Source organism: Oncorhynchus kisutch, unplaced genomic scaffold (assembly GCF_002021735.2).
Source record: "Oncorhynchus kisutch isolate 150728-3 unplaced genomic scaffold, Okis_V2 Okis05a-Okis16b_hom, whole genome shotgun sequence".
NCBI classification, from domain to species: Eukaryota; Metazoa; Chordata; class Actinopteri; order Salmoniformes; family Salmonidae; genus Oncorhynchus; species Oncorhynchus kisutch.
The window spans coordinates 823748-837233 of record NW_022261982.1 but is presented as its reverse complement, the minus strand read 5'-3'; the positions used below and the strand labels follow the sequence as shown (position 1 = coordinate 837233).

The following is a 13486-nucleotide window of genomic DNA, read 5'->3' as shown; positions in this document are numbered from 1 at the left end:
AATGGCCTTTGGCTGTACCAGTGTTTAGTCGTGTCCGGTATTTTGAATGGTTGTTTTGAAGGCTCAGATCCCATTCCCCCACCTGTCTGGCTTGATGTGGAAATCTTTGCTTGGCGTTGTGACAGGCCGGTAGCAGGAACAGGAAGTTATTTTCCTGACCAGGAAGTGGTGCCTGAGAGCGGACAGAGCAACTTGGAAAGGACAATATGCATTGCCTTAGTCCCCCACAAAAACACATACACTCCTCCACCTGCCTCTCTCTCTGGTCCTGTCTGCTTTCCCTGCTGACCACTCCAGCATGCTTCCTCATGCTCTACTGTCAGTGATGGTGTGTGTGTGTGTGTGTGTGTGTGTGTGTGTGTGTGTGTGTGTGTGTGTGTGTGTGTGTGTGTGTGTGTGTGTGTGTGCGTGCGTGCGTGCGTGCGTGCGTGCGTGCGTGTAGACGTGTGGCAGGGTCGTGATGAAACACAGAACTTCCTGCAGCGGTTTGATGCCCAGCTGGTGCGTGAGGAGAAGAGGTTGGAGGTGGAGGAGGAGGTCAGAGTTCAGGTGAGAGACTAGGCCATTGGTCTCAACACACACTCACACACAAACATTCACACACACACACACACACTTACACACAAACACACTTCAATCGTATGTGACCGCCTCGATTCGGTCTTATGTTGCAAAATGATAAACTGTGTTTTTTACATTGGATAAAAGTAGAGACTCGGAACTAGAAAATAGTAGATCAGACACTGCAGTTGTGGAACAATGGGAAAGAAATTCTGCTTTGAAAGTTGATAAACTTATAACCCACCTTTTGAGAAAATGGTCCTTGAATGTTTTGGTACCTACTGGAGAGGTCTTCATTAAGGATTCACTTGAGACCATTTGCTAAACAGAGTGCGTAGTTTAGTAAACAACCAAAAATGTGAAGACTAAAAGTGGTAAAAGTAGTAGCCTACAATAAGGAAATACACTTGATCTCATCCCTGGCCTGTATCCTAGTCTAACTTTGGTGCAGGTCATATTGTTCTTCACATTACTGTCTCTGGTAAACACACACTATATCAACTAGAATCAATGTTTATTTGTCACACAGGATACAGAAGGTGTAAACATACACTATATCAACTAGAATCAATGCTTATTTGTCACACAGGATACAGAAGGTGTAAACGGTACAGTGAAATGGTTATGTGCATATTTGTAGAAAAAAAAAGAAAAAAAAAGTTCCACAAAAAATATTGTATAAATATTTAACATTTAGTAGATGATGCTTAGTGCTTACCCAGACACACTGACCAACCCCCAGACACACTGACCAACCCCAAGACACTCCAACCAACCCCCAGACACTCCAACCAACCCCCAGACACACTGACCAACCCCAAGACACTCCAACCAACCCCCAGACACTCCAACCAACCCCCAGACACACTAACCAACCCCCAGACACACTAACCAACACCCAGACACACTGACCAACCCAAAGACACACCAACCAACCCCCAGACACTCCAACCAACACCCAGACACACTGACCAACCCCAAGACACTCCAACCAACCCCCAGACACTCCAACCAACCCCCAGACACTCCAACCAACCCCCGGACACACTGACCAACCCCAAGACACTCCAACCAACCCCCAGACACTCCAACCAACCCCCAGACACTCCAACCAACCCCCGGACACTCCAACCAGCCCCCAGACACTCCAACCAACCCCCAGACACTCCAACCAACCCCCAGACACACTGACCAACCCCAAGACACTCCAACCAACCCCCAGACACACTGACCAACCCCAAGACACTCCAACCAACCCCCAGACACTCCAACCAACACCCAGACACTCCAACCAACCCCCAGACACTCCAACCAACCCCCAGACACACTAACCAACCCCCAGACACACTAACCAACCCCCAGACACACTGACCAACCCCCAGACACTCCAACCAACACCCAGACACTCCAACCAACACCCAGACACTCCAACCAACACCCAGACACTCCAACCAACACCCAGACACTCCAACCAACCCCCAGACACTCCAACCAACCCCCAGACACACTGACCAACCCCAAGACACTCCAACCAACCCCCAGACACACTGACCAACCCCCAGACACTCCAACCAACCCCCAGACACACTGACCAACCCCCAGACACACTGACCAACCCCAAGACACTCCAACCAACCCCCAGACACTCCAACCAACCCCCAGACACTCCAACCAACCCCCAGACACTCCAACCAACCCCCAGACACACTGACCAACCCCAAGACACTCCAACCAACCCCCAGACACTCCAACCAACCCCCAGACACTCCAACCAACCCCCAGACACTCCAACCAACCCCCAGACACACTGACCAACCCCAAGACACTCCAACCAACCCCCAGACACACTGACCAACCCCAAGACACTCCAACCAACCCCCAGACACTCCAACCAACCCCCAGACACTCCAACCAACCCCCAGACACTCCAACCAACCCCCAGACACACTGACCAACCCCAAGACACTCCAACCAACCCCCAGACACTCCAACCAACCCCCAGACACTCCAACCAACCCCCAGACACACTGACCAACCCCAAGACACTCCAACCAACCCCCAGACACTCCAACCAACCCCCAGACACTCCAACCAACCCCCAGACACACTGACCAACCTCCAGACACACTAACCAACCCCCAGACACACTGACCAACCCCAAGACACTCCAACCAACCCCCAGACACTCCAACCAACCCCCAGAAACACTGACCAACCCCCAGACACTCCAACCAACCCCCAGACACACTAACCAACCCCCAGACACACTAACCAACACCCAGACACACTGACCAACCCAAAGACACTCCAACCAACCCCCAGACACTCCAACCAACACCCAGACACACTGACCAACCCCAAGACACTCCAACCAACCCCCAGACACTCCAACCAACCCCCAGACACTCCAACCAACCCCCAGACACTCCAACCAACCCCCAGACACTCCAACCAACCCCCAGACACACTGACCAACCCCCAGACACACTGACCAACCCCAAGACACTCCAACCAACCCCCAGACACACTGACCAATCCCAAGACACTCCAACCAACCCCCAGACACACTGACCAACCCCAAGACACTCCAACCAACCCCCAGACACACTGACCAACCCCAAGACACTCCAACCAACCCCCAGACACTCCAACCAACCCCCAGACACTCCAACCAACCCCCAGACACTCCAACCAACCCCCAGACACTCCAACCAACCCCCAGACACACTAACCAACCCCCAGACACACCGACCAACCCCCAGACACTCCAACCAACACCCAGACACTCCAACCAACACCCAGACACTCCAACCAACCCCCAGACACTCCAACCAACCCCCAGACACTCCAACCAACCCCCAGACACACTGACCAACCCCAAGACACTCCAACCAACCCCCAGACACACTGACCAACCCCCAGACACTCCAACCAACCCCCAGACACACTGACCAACCCCCAGACACACTGACCAACCCCAAGACACTCCAACCAACCCCCAGACACTCCAACCAACCCCCAGACACTCCAACCAACCCCCAGACACACTGACCAACCCCAAGACACTCCAACCAACCCCCAGACACTCCAACCAACCCCCAGACACTCCAACCAACCCCCAGACACACTGACCAACCCCAAGACACTCCAACCAACCCCCAGACACACTGACCAACCCCAAGACACTCCAACCAACCCCCAGACACTCCAACCAACCCCCAGACACTCCAACCAACCCCCAGACACTCCAACCAACCCCCAGACACTCCAACCAACCCCCAGACACTCCGACCAACCCCCAGACACTCTGACCAACCCCAAGACACTCCAACCAACCCCCAGACACACTGACCAACCCCAAGACACTCCAACCAACCCCCAGACACTCCAACCAACACCCAGACACTCCAACCAACCCCCAGACACTCCAACCAACCCCCAGACACACTAACCAACCCCCAGACACACTAACCAACCCCCAGACACACCGACCAACCCCCAGACACTCCAACCAACACCCAGACACTCCAACCAACACCCAGACACTCCAACCAACCCCCAGACACTCCAACCAACCCCCAGACACTCCAACCAACCCCCAGACACACTGACCAACCCCAAGACACTCCAACCAACCCCCAGACACACTGACCAACCCCCAGACACTCCAACCAACCCCCAGACACACTGACCAACCCCCAGACACACTGACCAACCCCAAGACACTCCAACCAACCCCCAGACACTCCAACCAACCCCCAGACACTCCAACCAACCCCCAGACACTCCAACCAACCCCCAGACACACTGACCAACCCCAAGACACTCCAACCAACCCCCAGACACTCCAACCAACCCCCAGACACTCCAACCAACCCCCAGACACACTGACCAACCCCAAGACACTCCAACCAACCCCCAGACACACTGACCAACCCCAAGACACTCCAACCAACCCCCAGACACTCCAACCAACCCCCAGACACTCCAACCAACCCCCAGACACTCCAACCAACCCCCAGACACTCCAACCAACCCCCAGACACACTGACCAACCCCAAGACACTCCAACCAACCCCCAGACACTCCAACCAACCCCCAGACACACTGACCAACCCCAAGACACTCCAACCAACCCCCAGACACTCCAACCAACCCCCAGACACTCCAACCAACCCCCAGACACACTGACCAACCCCCAGACACACTAACCAACCCCCAGACACACTGACCAACCCCAAGACACTCCAACCAACCCCCAGACACTCCAACCAACCCCCAGACACTCCAACCAACCCCCAGACACACTAACCAACCCCCAGACACACTGACCAACCCCAAGACACTCCAACCAACCCCCAGACACTCCAACCAACCCCCAGACACTCCAACCAACCCCCAGACACACTGACCAACCCCAAGACACTCCAACCAACCCCCAGACACTCCAACCAACCCCCAGACACTCCAACCAACCCCCAGACACACTGACCAACCCCCAGACACACTAACCAACCCCCAGACACACTGACCAACCCCAAGACACTCCAACCAACCCCCAGACACTCCAACCAACCCCCAGACACTCCAACCAACCCCCAGACACTCCAACCAACCCCCAGACACACTAACCAACCCCCAGACACACTGACCAACCCCAAGACACTCCAACCAACCCCCAGACACTCCAACCAACCCCCAGACACACTAACCAACCCCCAGACACACTGACCAACCCCAAGACACTCCAACCAACCCCAAGACACTCCAACCAACCCCCAGACACTCCAACCAACCCCCAGACACACTAACCAACCCCCAGACACACTAACCAACCCCCAGACACACTAACCAACCCCCACAATCCAACCAACCCCCAGACACTCCAACCAACCCCCAGACACTCCAACCAACCCCCAGACACACCGACCAACCCCCAGACACACCGACCAACCCCCAGACACACCGACCAACCCCCAGACACACCGACCAACCCCCCGACACACCGACCAACCCCCAGACAAACTTACCAACCTCCAGAAACACTGACCAACCCCCAGTCACACTAACCAACCCCCAGTCACATTAGCCAACCCCCAGTCCACATTAGCCAACCCCCAGACACACTAACCAACCCCCAGACATGTTAACCAACCCCCAGACACGTTAACCAACCCCCAGACACGTTAACCAACCCCCAGACACATTAACCAACCCCCAGACACGTTAACCAACCTCCAGACACATTAGCCAACCCCCAGACACACTATCCAACCCCCAGACACACTAACCAACCCCCAGACACACTAACCAACCCCCAGACACACTAACCAACCCCCAGACACATTAGCCAACCCCCAGACACACTATCCAACCCCTAGACACGTTAACCAACCTCCAGACACACTTGTCTAAATTGATGGGTCATGTGAAATAAATGCTAAAACAAACCCCCAGACCCCTTAACCAACCCCCAGACACACTAACCAACACCAAGACACACTAACCAACCCCCAGAACCACACTGACCAACCCCAAGACACACTAGCCAACCCCCAGACACACTAGCCAACCCCCAGACACACTGACCAACCCCCAGACACACTGACCAACCCCCAGACACACTGACCAACCCCCAGACACACTGACCAACCCCCAGACACACTGACCAACCCCCAGACACACTGACCAACCCCCAGACACACCGACCAACGCCCAGACACACCGACCAACGCCCAGACACACCGACCAACTCCCAGACACACCGACCAACTCCCAGACACACCAACCAACCCCCAGACACACCGACCAACCCCCCGACACACCGACCAACCCCCAGACAAACTTACCAACCTCCAGAAACACTGACCAACCCCCAGTCACGCTAACCAACCCCCAGTCACATTAGCCAACCCCCAGACACATTAGCCAACCCCCAGACACACTAACCAACCCCCAGACATGTTAACCAACCCCCAGACATGTTAACCAACCCCCAGACACGTTAACCAACCCCCAGACACGTTAACCAACCCCCAGACACATTAGCCAACCCCCAGACACACTATCCAACCCCCAGACACACTAACCAACCCCCAGACACACTAACCAACCCCCAGACACATTAGCCAACCCCCAGACACACTATCCAACCCCCAGACACACTAACCAACCCCCAGACACGTTAACCAACCTCCAGACACACTTGTCTAAATTGATGGGTCATGTGAACTAAATGCTAAAACAAACCCCCAGACCCCCTAACCAACCCCCAGACACACTAACCAACACTAAGACACACTAACCAACCCCCAGAACCACACTGACCAACCCCAAGACACACTAGCCAACCCCCAGACACACTAGCCAACCCCCAGACACACTAGCCAACCCCCAGACACACTGACCAACCCCCAGACACACTGACCAACCCCCAGACACACTGACCATCCCCCACAATCCAACCAACCCCCAGACACTCCGACCAACCCCCAGACACACCGACCAACGCCCAGACACACCGACCAACGCCCAGACACACCGACCAACTCCCAGACACACCGACCAACTCCCAGACACACCGACCAACCCCCAGACACACCGACCAACCCCCAGTCACATTAGCCAACCCCCAGACACATTAGCCAACCCCCAGACGCACTAACCAACCCCCAGACATGTTAACCAACCCCCAGACACGTTAACCAACCCCCAGACACGTTAACCAACCCCCAGACACATTAGGCAATCCCCAGACACACTATCCAACCCCCAGACACACTAACCAACCCCCAGTCACACTGACCAACCCCCAGACACATTAGCCAACCCCCAGACACACTATCCAACCCCCAGACACATTAGCCAACCCCCAGACACACTAACCAACCCCCAGACATGTTAACCAACCCCCAGACACGTTAACCAACCCCCAGACACGTTAACCAACCCCCAGACACATTAGGCAACCCCCAGACACACTATCCAACCCCCAGACACACTAACCAACCCCCAGTCACACTGACCAACCCCCAGACACATTAGCCAACCCCCAGACACATTAGCCAACCCCCAGACACACTATCCAACCCCCAGACACACTATCCAACCCCCAGACACACTATCCAACCCCCAGACACACTAACCAACCCCCAGACACGTTAACCAACCTCCAGACACACTTATCTAAATTGATGGGTCATGTGAACTAAATGCTAAAACAAACCCCCAGACCCCCTAACCAACCCCCAGACACACTAACCAACACCAAGACACACTAACCAACCCCCAGAACCACACTGACCAACCCCAAGACACACTAGCCAACCCCCAGACACACTAGCCAACCTCCAGACATATCGACCAACCCCCAGACACACTAACCAACACCCAGACACACTAGCCAACCCCCAGGCACACTAACCAACCAACCCCCAGGCACACTAACCAACCCCCAAACACACTAGCCAACCCCCAGACACACCAACCAACCCCCAGACACACCAACCAACCCCCAGACACACCAACCAACCCCCATACACAATTTTCTGAATTGATGGGTCATGTGAAAGAAATGCTAAAACCAACCCCCAGCCACATCTAGCTAAGTGAATGGGGCCCTATTGTCTAGACATGTACACGTGTTCATGAAATCCAATAGGTGGGTGTAATCACCCTCAGACACAGCTGGCTAACTTGATGGGTCATGTAATCATCTGGCGAAGTGGAGTCTTTTGTTTAGACATGTAGCGAGCTAGCTAGCTAAACATTTAACCATAATCCCAACCCATACTACTGGCAATACAAACGGTTTGTCATAGCTAGCCACCATGCATGAAATGCTGTAGTATGAATCTGAATATAGCTAAAGCTAACCAATTAGGCTCAATGTTAGCTAGCTAGCTAACATTAGGCTATAACTAGCAATGCAAATGGATTCTGAGATACAAATAATATTACTACACAGATCATACACGTAACGTTAGCTAGCGAGCCAGCAAGGTAATGTTTGTTAGATAGTGAACAGTACGCTTTAAATTGCAATGAAAACGCAGTTTAGCCCATGCATTCATGTCAGTCCATCCCTATTAAAAAATGAAAATGCATTATTAACCTTTAAAAAAAATCTGTTCATCACCTGAAGATAATATTACCTCAAATGAAACAGAATTCACCTTTACCCTGTTGCAATACATCAGAAGCGGACTTGAAATGCTGCACATCTGTGAACGATTTCCAACTATGAGACAAGCTGAGTGGTTATGGTGACTGGTGAGCGTGCATGTTAAAAAATCTCTCAATCTCTCCACAGGTCGATGAGCTGATGAGACAGGAAGTGAAGAATCTCAAGCTGGCTGTGGACCGAGAGAAAGGGAAGAAGAAGAAGAAGGGAAAGAAAGGTGGCAAGAAGGTAAAGAGTCGCTCTGCTCTGAACTCGTGTGGATGTGGGGTCTGGATAGTTTGGATGGTGATGGTGAGATATGGGGTTAATCCAAGTCATATGATCAGACGTATGTATGGTTGGGATGAAGGATTACACATTTCGTAGGTAAGCAATAATAGCTGGCATTTCTACCATTGCTTAATGTAGGAATAATATAAAATGGACATCCATAATCTCAAAATAAAATGAGCGTTATGAATTAATGTAATGAAATTAAAGTAATCAGCTATTGGCTTCGTTGTCTGTTGGTGTAAATGTCATTTTAATGTACTTCACAGTTGTCTTCTCTGGGTTCTGTTTGTCCTTTTCCAAACAAACTAAGTAGATATGAGAACAGTCATTACATTTCTACACCAGTGTCAGTTCATCCCCACAGTTTGTATATGCCCTGCACATTCCCCTCCCCCATATCTCAGTTTGCATATGCCCTGCACATTCCCCTCCCCCATATCTCAGTTTGCATATGCCCTGCACATTCCCCTCCCCCATATCTCAGTTTGCATATGCCCTGCACATTCCCCTCCCCCATATCTCAGTTTGCATATGCCCTGCACATTCCCCTCCCCCATATCAGTTTGTATATGCCCTGCACATTCCCCTCCCCCATATCTCAGTTTGCATATGCCCTGCACATTCCCCTCCCCCATATCTCAGTTTGCATATGCCCTGCACATTCCCCTCCCCCATATCTCAGTTTGTATATGCCCTGCACATTCCCCTCCCCCATATCTCAGTTTGCATATGCCCTGCACATTCCCCTCCCCCATATCTCAGTTTGCATATGCCCTGCACATTCCCCTCCCCCATATCTCAGTTTGCATATGCCCTGCACATTCCCCTCCCCCATATCTCAATTTGCATATGCCCTGCACATTCCCCTCCCCCATATCTCAATTTGCATATGCCCTGCACATTCCCCTCCCCCATGGTATATTGGCCATATACCACAAACCATGAGGTGCCTTATTGCTATTATAAACTGGCTAACAACGTAATTAGAGCAGTAAAAATACATGTTTTGTCATCCACCTGGTATACGGTCTGATATAACACGGCTGTCGGCCAATCAGCAATCAGGGCTCAAACCACTCAGTTTATACTATAGTATTTTTTCATATGGATCTCCAAAGTCATATTTGGCAGAATATTTTGGGATTTACCTCAGCCAGAGTAGCTGAGCGTGTTGATTATTGAATCAGTAGGCCTGTTTATCTCTTGTTTGTGTCCATACTGTAATGAAAGTAATGTCGTAAACAAAGAATGTCAAATCCTAAACCACCCAACATAACCATCTACACTTCTTTGAGAGGTGTTAATTTATGGTTTGCTGCCAGCACTGTAGGCTACGATTAAACATAGTTTCACAGTGGTCCAAAATCCCTGAAGAAAGAGAGGGGAATTCTTAAATATTTCTGAGAGAGGAACACCCTCTCATAGCAACAGGGAGGTGGTGTATTTACTAAATGAAAGAACACATGTATTTTAGTTCATATGTTGTGTAAGATCATCTCTCTGTTATTATAGACCAGGAACATGTTGTTATCCCCAAAGACTGTGACTCAGTTTTTCCTTTCTGAACTCAACATCTTCCATGTTGTTAACTTTAGGTTCCCTCTGGATGCCGTTTTAGTGGAGCTATGAGCTACATTCATCTCAATGTTTTCAGCTGTCTTATGTGCATATCTGACTATCTTGTAGGACATTCCTTGGCTGCTCTGCCAACTTGGTTGTGGTTTTGGAAGAACCCTCAGTTCCAGAGGAGGCTGGTGTGAGGAGCTATAGGAGCACGGGCTCATTGTAATGGCTGGAATGGATTAAATGGAACCGTGTCAAATATATGGAAACCACATGTTTGACTCTGGTACATTGATTCCATCCCAGCCACTACACTGAGCCTGTCTTCCTATAGCTCCTACTACCAGCCTACACTGAGCCTGTCTTCCTATAGCTCCTACTACCAGCCTACACTGAGCCTGTCTTCCTATAGCTCCTACTACCAGCCTCCACTGAGCCTGTCTTCCTATAGCTCCTACTACCAGCCTCCACTGAGCCTGTCTTCCTATAGCTCCTACTACCAGCCTCCTCTGCTTAGTTACATGTCTCCATTGTAGAAAAAGAAGAAAGGAAAGAAGGGCAGTAAGAAGAAGAAGAAGAAGAAAGAGAAGGATCTGACTGCCGACAGGTCAGTGTCTGATAATATCAGTCTGACATATGGAGCAGATGATTGGTTGGCAGAGGGCAGGAGTATGATGTCATGGAGTGACCACCACTCCAATAGGCCTGGTTAATGATTAGTGTGTTTGTGACCTGCTCCCCCGCCCTCAGTTTAACACCATCTTTCTCTCTCCCTCCCTCTCACCCGTCTTACCATTCTCTCTCTCCCTCCCTCCTCTCTCTGTAACTCTCTGTGTCTCGTAACTCTCTCTGTGTCTCTCTGTAACTCTCTCTCTGTAACTCTCTCTCTCTCTGTAACTCTCTCTCTCTCTCTCTCTCTCTCTCTCTCTCTCTCTCTCTGTGTGTCTTACTCTCTCCGTCTCTCTCTCTCTCTGTGTGTCTTACTCTCTCTCCCTCCTTCTCTCTCCCTCCTCTCTCTCCCTCCTCTCTCTCTCTGTCTCTCTCTCCAGAACCCTTGAGTCTCTGTATGAAGAGCTGGTGCTGGAAGGCTTCTTGATTAGACCCTTGAACATCAAGCTCTCTGAGTACATTGGTACGGTACTGACATCTCACACACACACAGCGCGGAAACTATTCAGACCCATTTTTTTACATTTTGTTACCTTTTTTCCCCTCATCAATCTACATACAATAGCCCATAATGACAAAGCAAAAACGGGTTTTTAGAAATGATTGCAGATGTATTAAAAAAATGAATAAAACTGAAATATCACATTTACATAACTATTCAGACCCTTTACTCAGTACTTTGTTGAAGCACCGTAGCACTGTCAGTGATTACAGTCTCAAGTCTTCTCGGCACACCTGTATTTGGACAGTTTCTCCCATTCTTCTCTGCAAATACTCTCAAGCTCTGTCAGGTTGGATGGGGAGCGTCGCTGCACAGCTATTTTCAGGTCTCTCCAGAGATGTTCGATTGGGTTCAAGACCGGGCTCTGGCTGGGCCACTCAAGAACATTCAGAGACTTGTCCCGAAGCCATTCCTGTGTTGTCTTTGCTGTTTTCTTAGGGTCGTTGTCCTGTTGGAAGGTAAACCTTTGCCCCAGTCTGAGGTCCTGAGCGCTCTGGAGCAGGTTTTCATCAAGGATCTCTCTGATCTCTATCTCATCAAGGATCGCTCCGTTCTTCTTTCCCTCGATCCTGACTAGTCTCCCAGTCCCTGCCGCTGAAAAACATCCCCACAGCATGATGCTGCCACCAGCATGCTTCACCGTAAGGATGGTATCAGGTTTCCTCCAGACGTGATGTTTGGCATTCAGGTTTCATCAGACCAGAGAATCTTGTTTCTCATGGTCTGAGAGTCATTAGGTGCCTTTTGGAAAACTCCAAGCAGGCTGTCATGTGCCTTTTACTGAGGAGTGGCTTCCGTCTGGCCACTCTACCATAAAGGCATGATTGGTGGAGTGCTGCAGAGATGGGAGAACCTTCCAGAAATACAACCATCTCCAAAGAGGAACTCTGGCCCTTCTCCCCCGATTGCTGAGTTTGGCCGGACGGCCAGCTCCAGGAATAGTCTTGGTGATTCCATTTTTTTCCCATTTAAGATTGATGGAGGCCACTGTGTTCTTGAGGATCTTCAATGATACAGAAATGTTTTGGTACCCTTCCCCAGATCTGTGCCTCGACACAATCCTTTCTCGGAGCTCTGCAGACAATACCTTCAACCTCATGACTTGGTGTTTCCTCTGACATGCACTGTCAACTGTGGAACCTTATATAGACAGGTGTGTGCCTTTCCAAAACATGTCCAATCAATTGAATTTACCACAGGTGGACTCCAATCAAGTTGAAGGAGGATCAATGGAAACAGGATGCACCTGAGCTCAATGTTGAGTCTCCTAGTAAAGTGTTCGAATACTTATGTAAATAAGGTATTTCTGTTGTGTATTTTATGTACATTTTCCAAAAATGTCTAAAAACCAGTTTTTGCTTTGTATTTATGGGGTATTGTGTGTATATATACATTTTAGAATAAGGCTGTAACGTAACAAAATGTGGAAGAAGTCAAGGGGTCTGAATACTTTCCCAATGCGCTGTACATATAAAATGTTGGTGACTTAGGTCTGGCTTCAGTCAATTGGATAATCCTTAGTCACAGCTATACGAATGTTCATGCATACGTGTGTGTCTGCGTGCTTTGGTGTGTGTGTCTGCATGCTTTGGTGTGTGTGTCTGCATGCTTTGGTGTGTGTGTCTACTTGCTTTGGTGTGTGTGTCTGTGTACTTTGGTGTGTGTGTCTGAAGCTTTGGTGTGTGTGTCTGCATGCTTTGGTGTGTGTGTCTACATGCTTTGGTGTGTGTGTGTCT

At 50.6% G+C, this 13486-nt stretch overlaps 1 protein-coding gene across 1 annotated transcript in view; it reads left to right on the top strand.

Moving 5' to 3' along the window:
• drc11 (dynein regulatory complex subunit 11) overlaps positions 1-13486 on the top strand; it is a 68563-nt gene that overhangs the window by 33214 nt on the left and 21863 nt on the right. Inside the window, 4 exon segments of the mRNA XM_031813532.1 lie at positions 443-549; positions 8873-8971; positions 11116-11186; positions 11629-11711. Coding sequence (XP_031669392.1) covers positions 443-549; positions 8873-8971; positions 11116-11186; positions 11629-11711 — 360 coding nt within the window.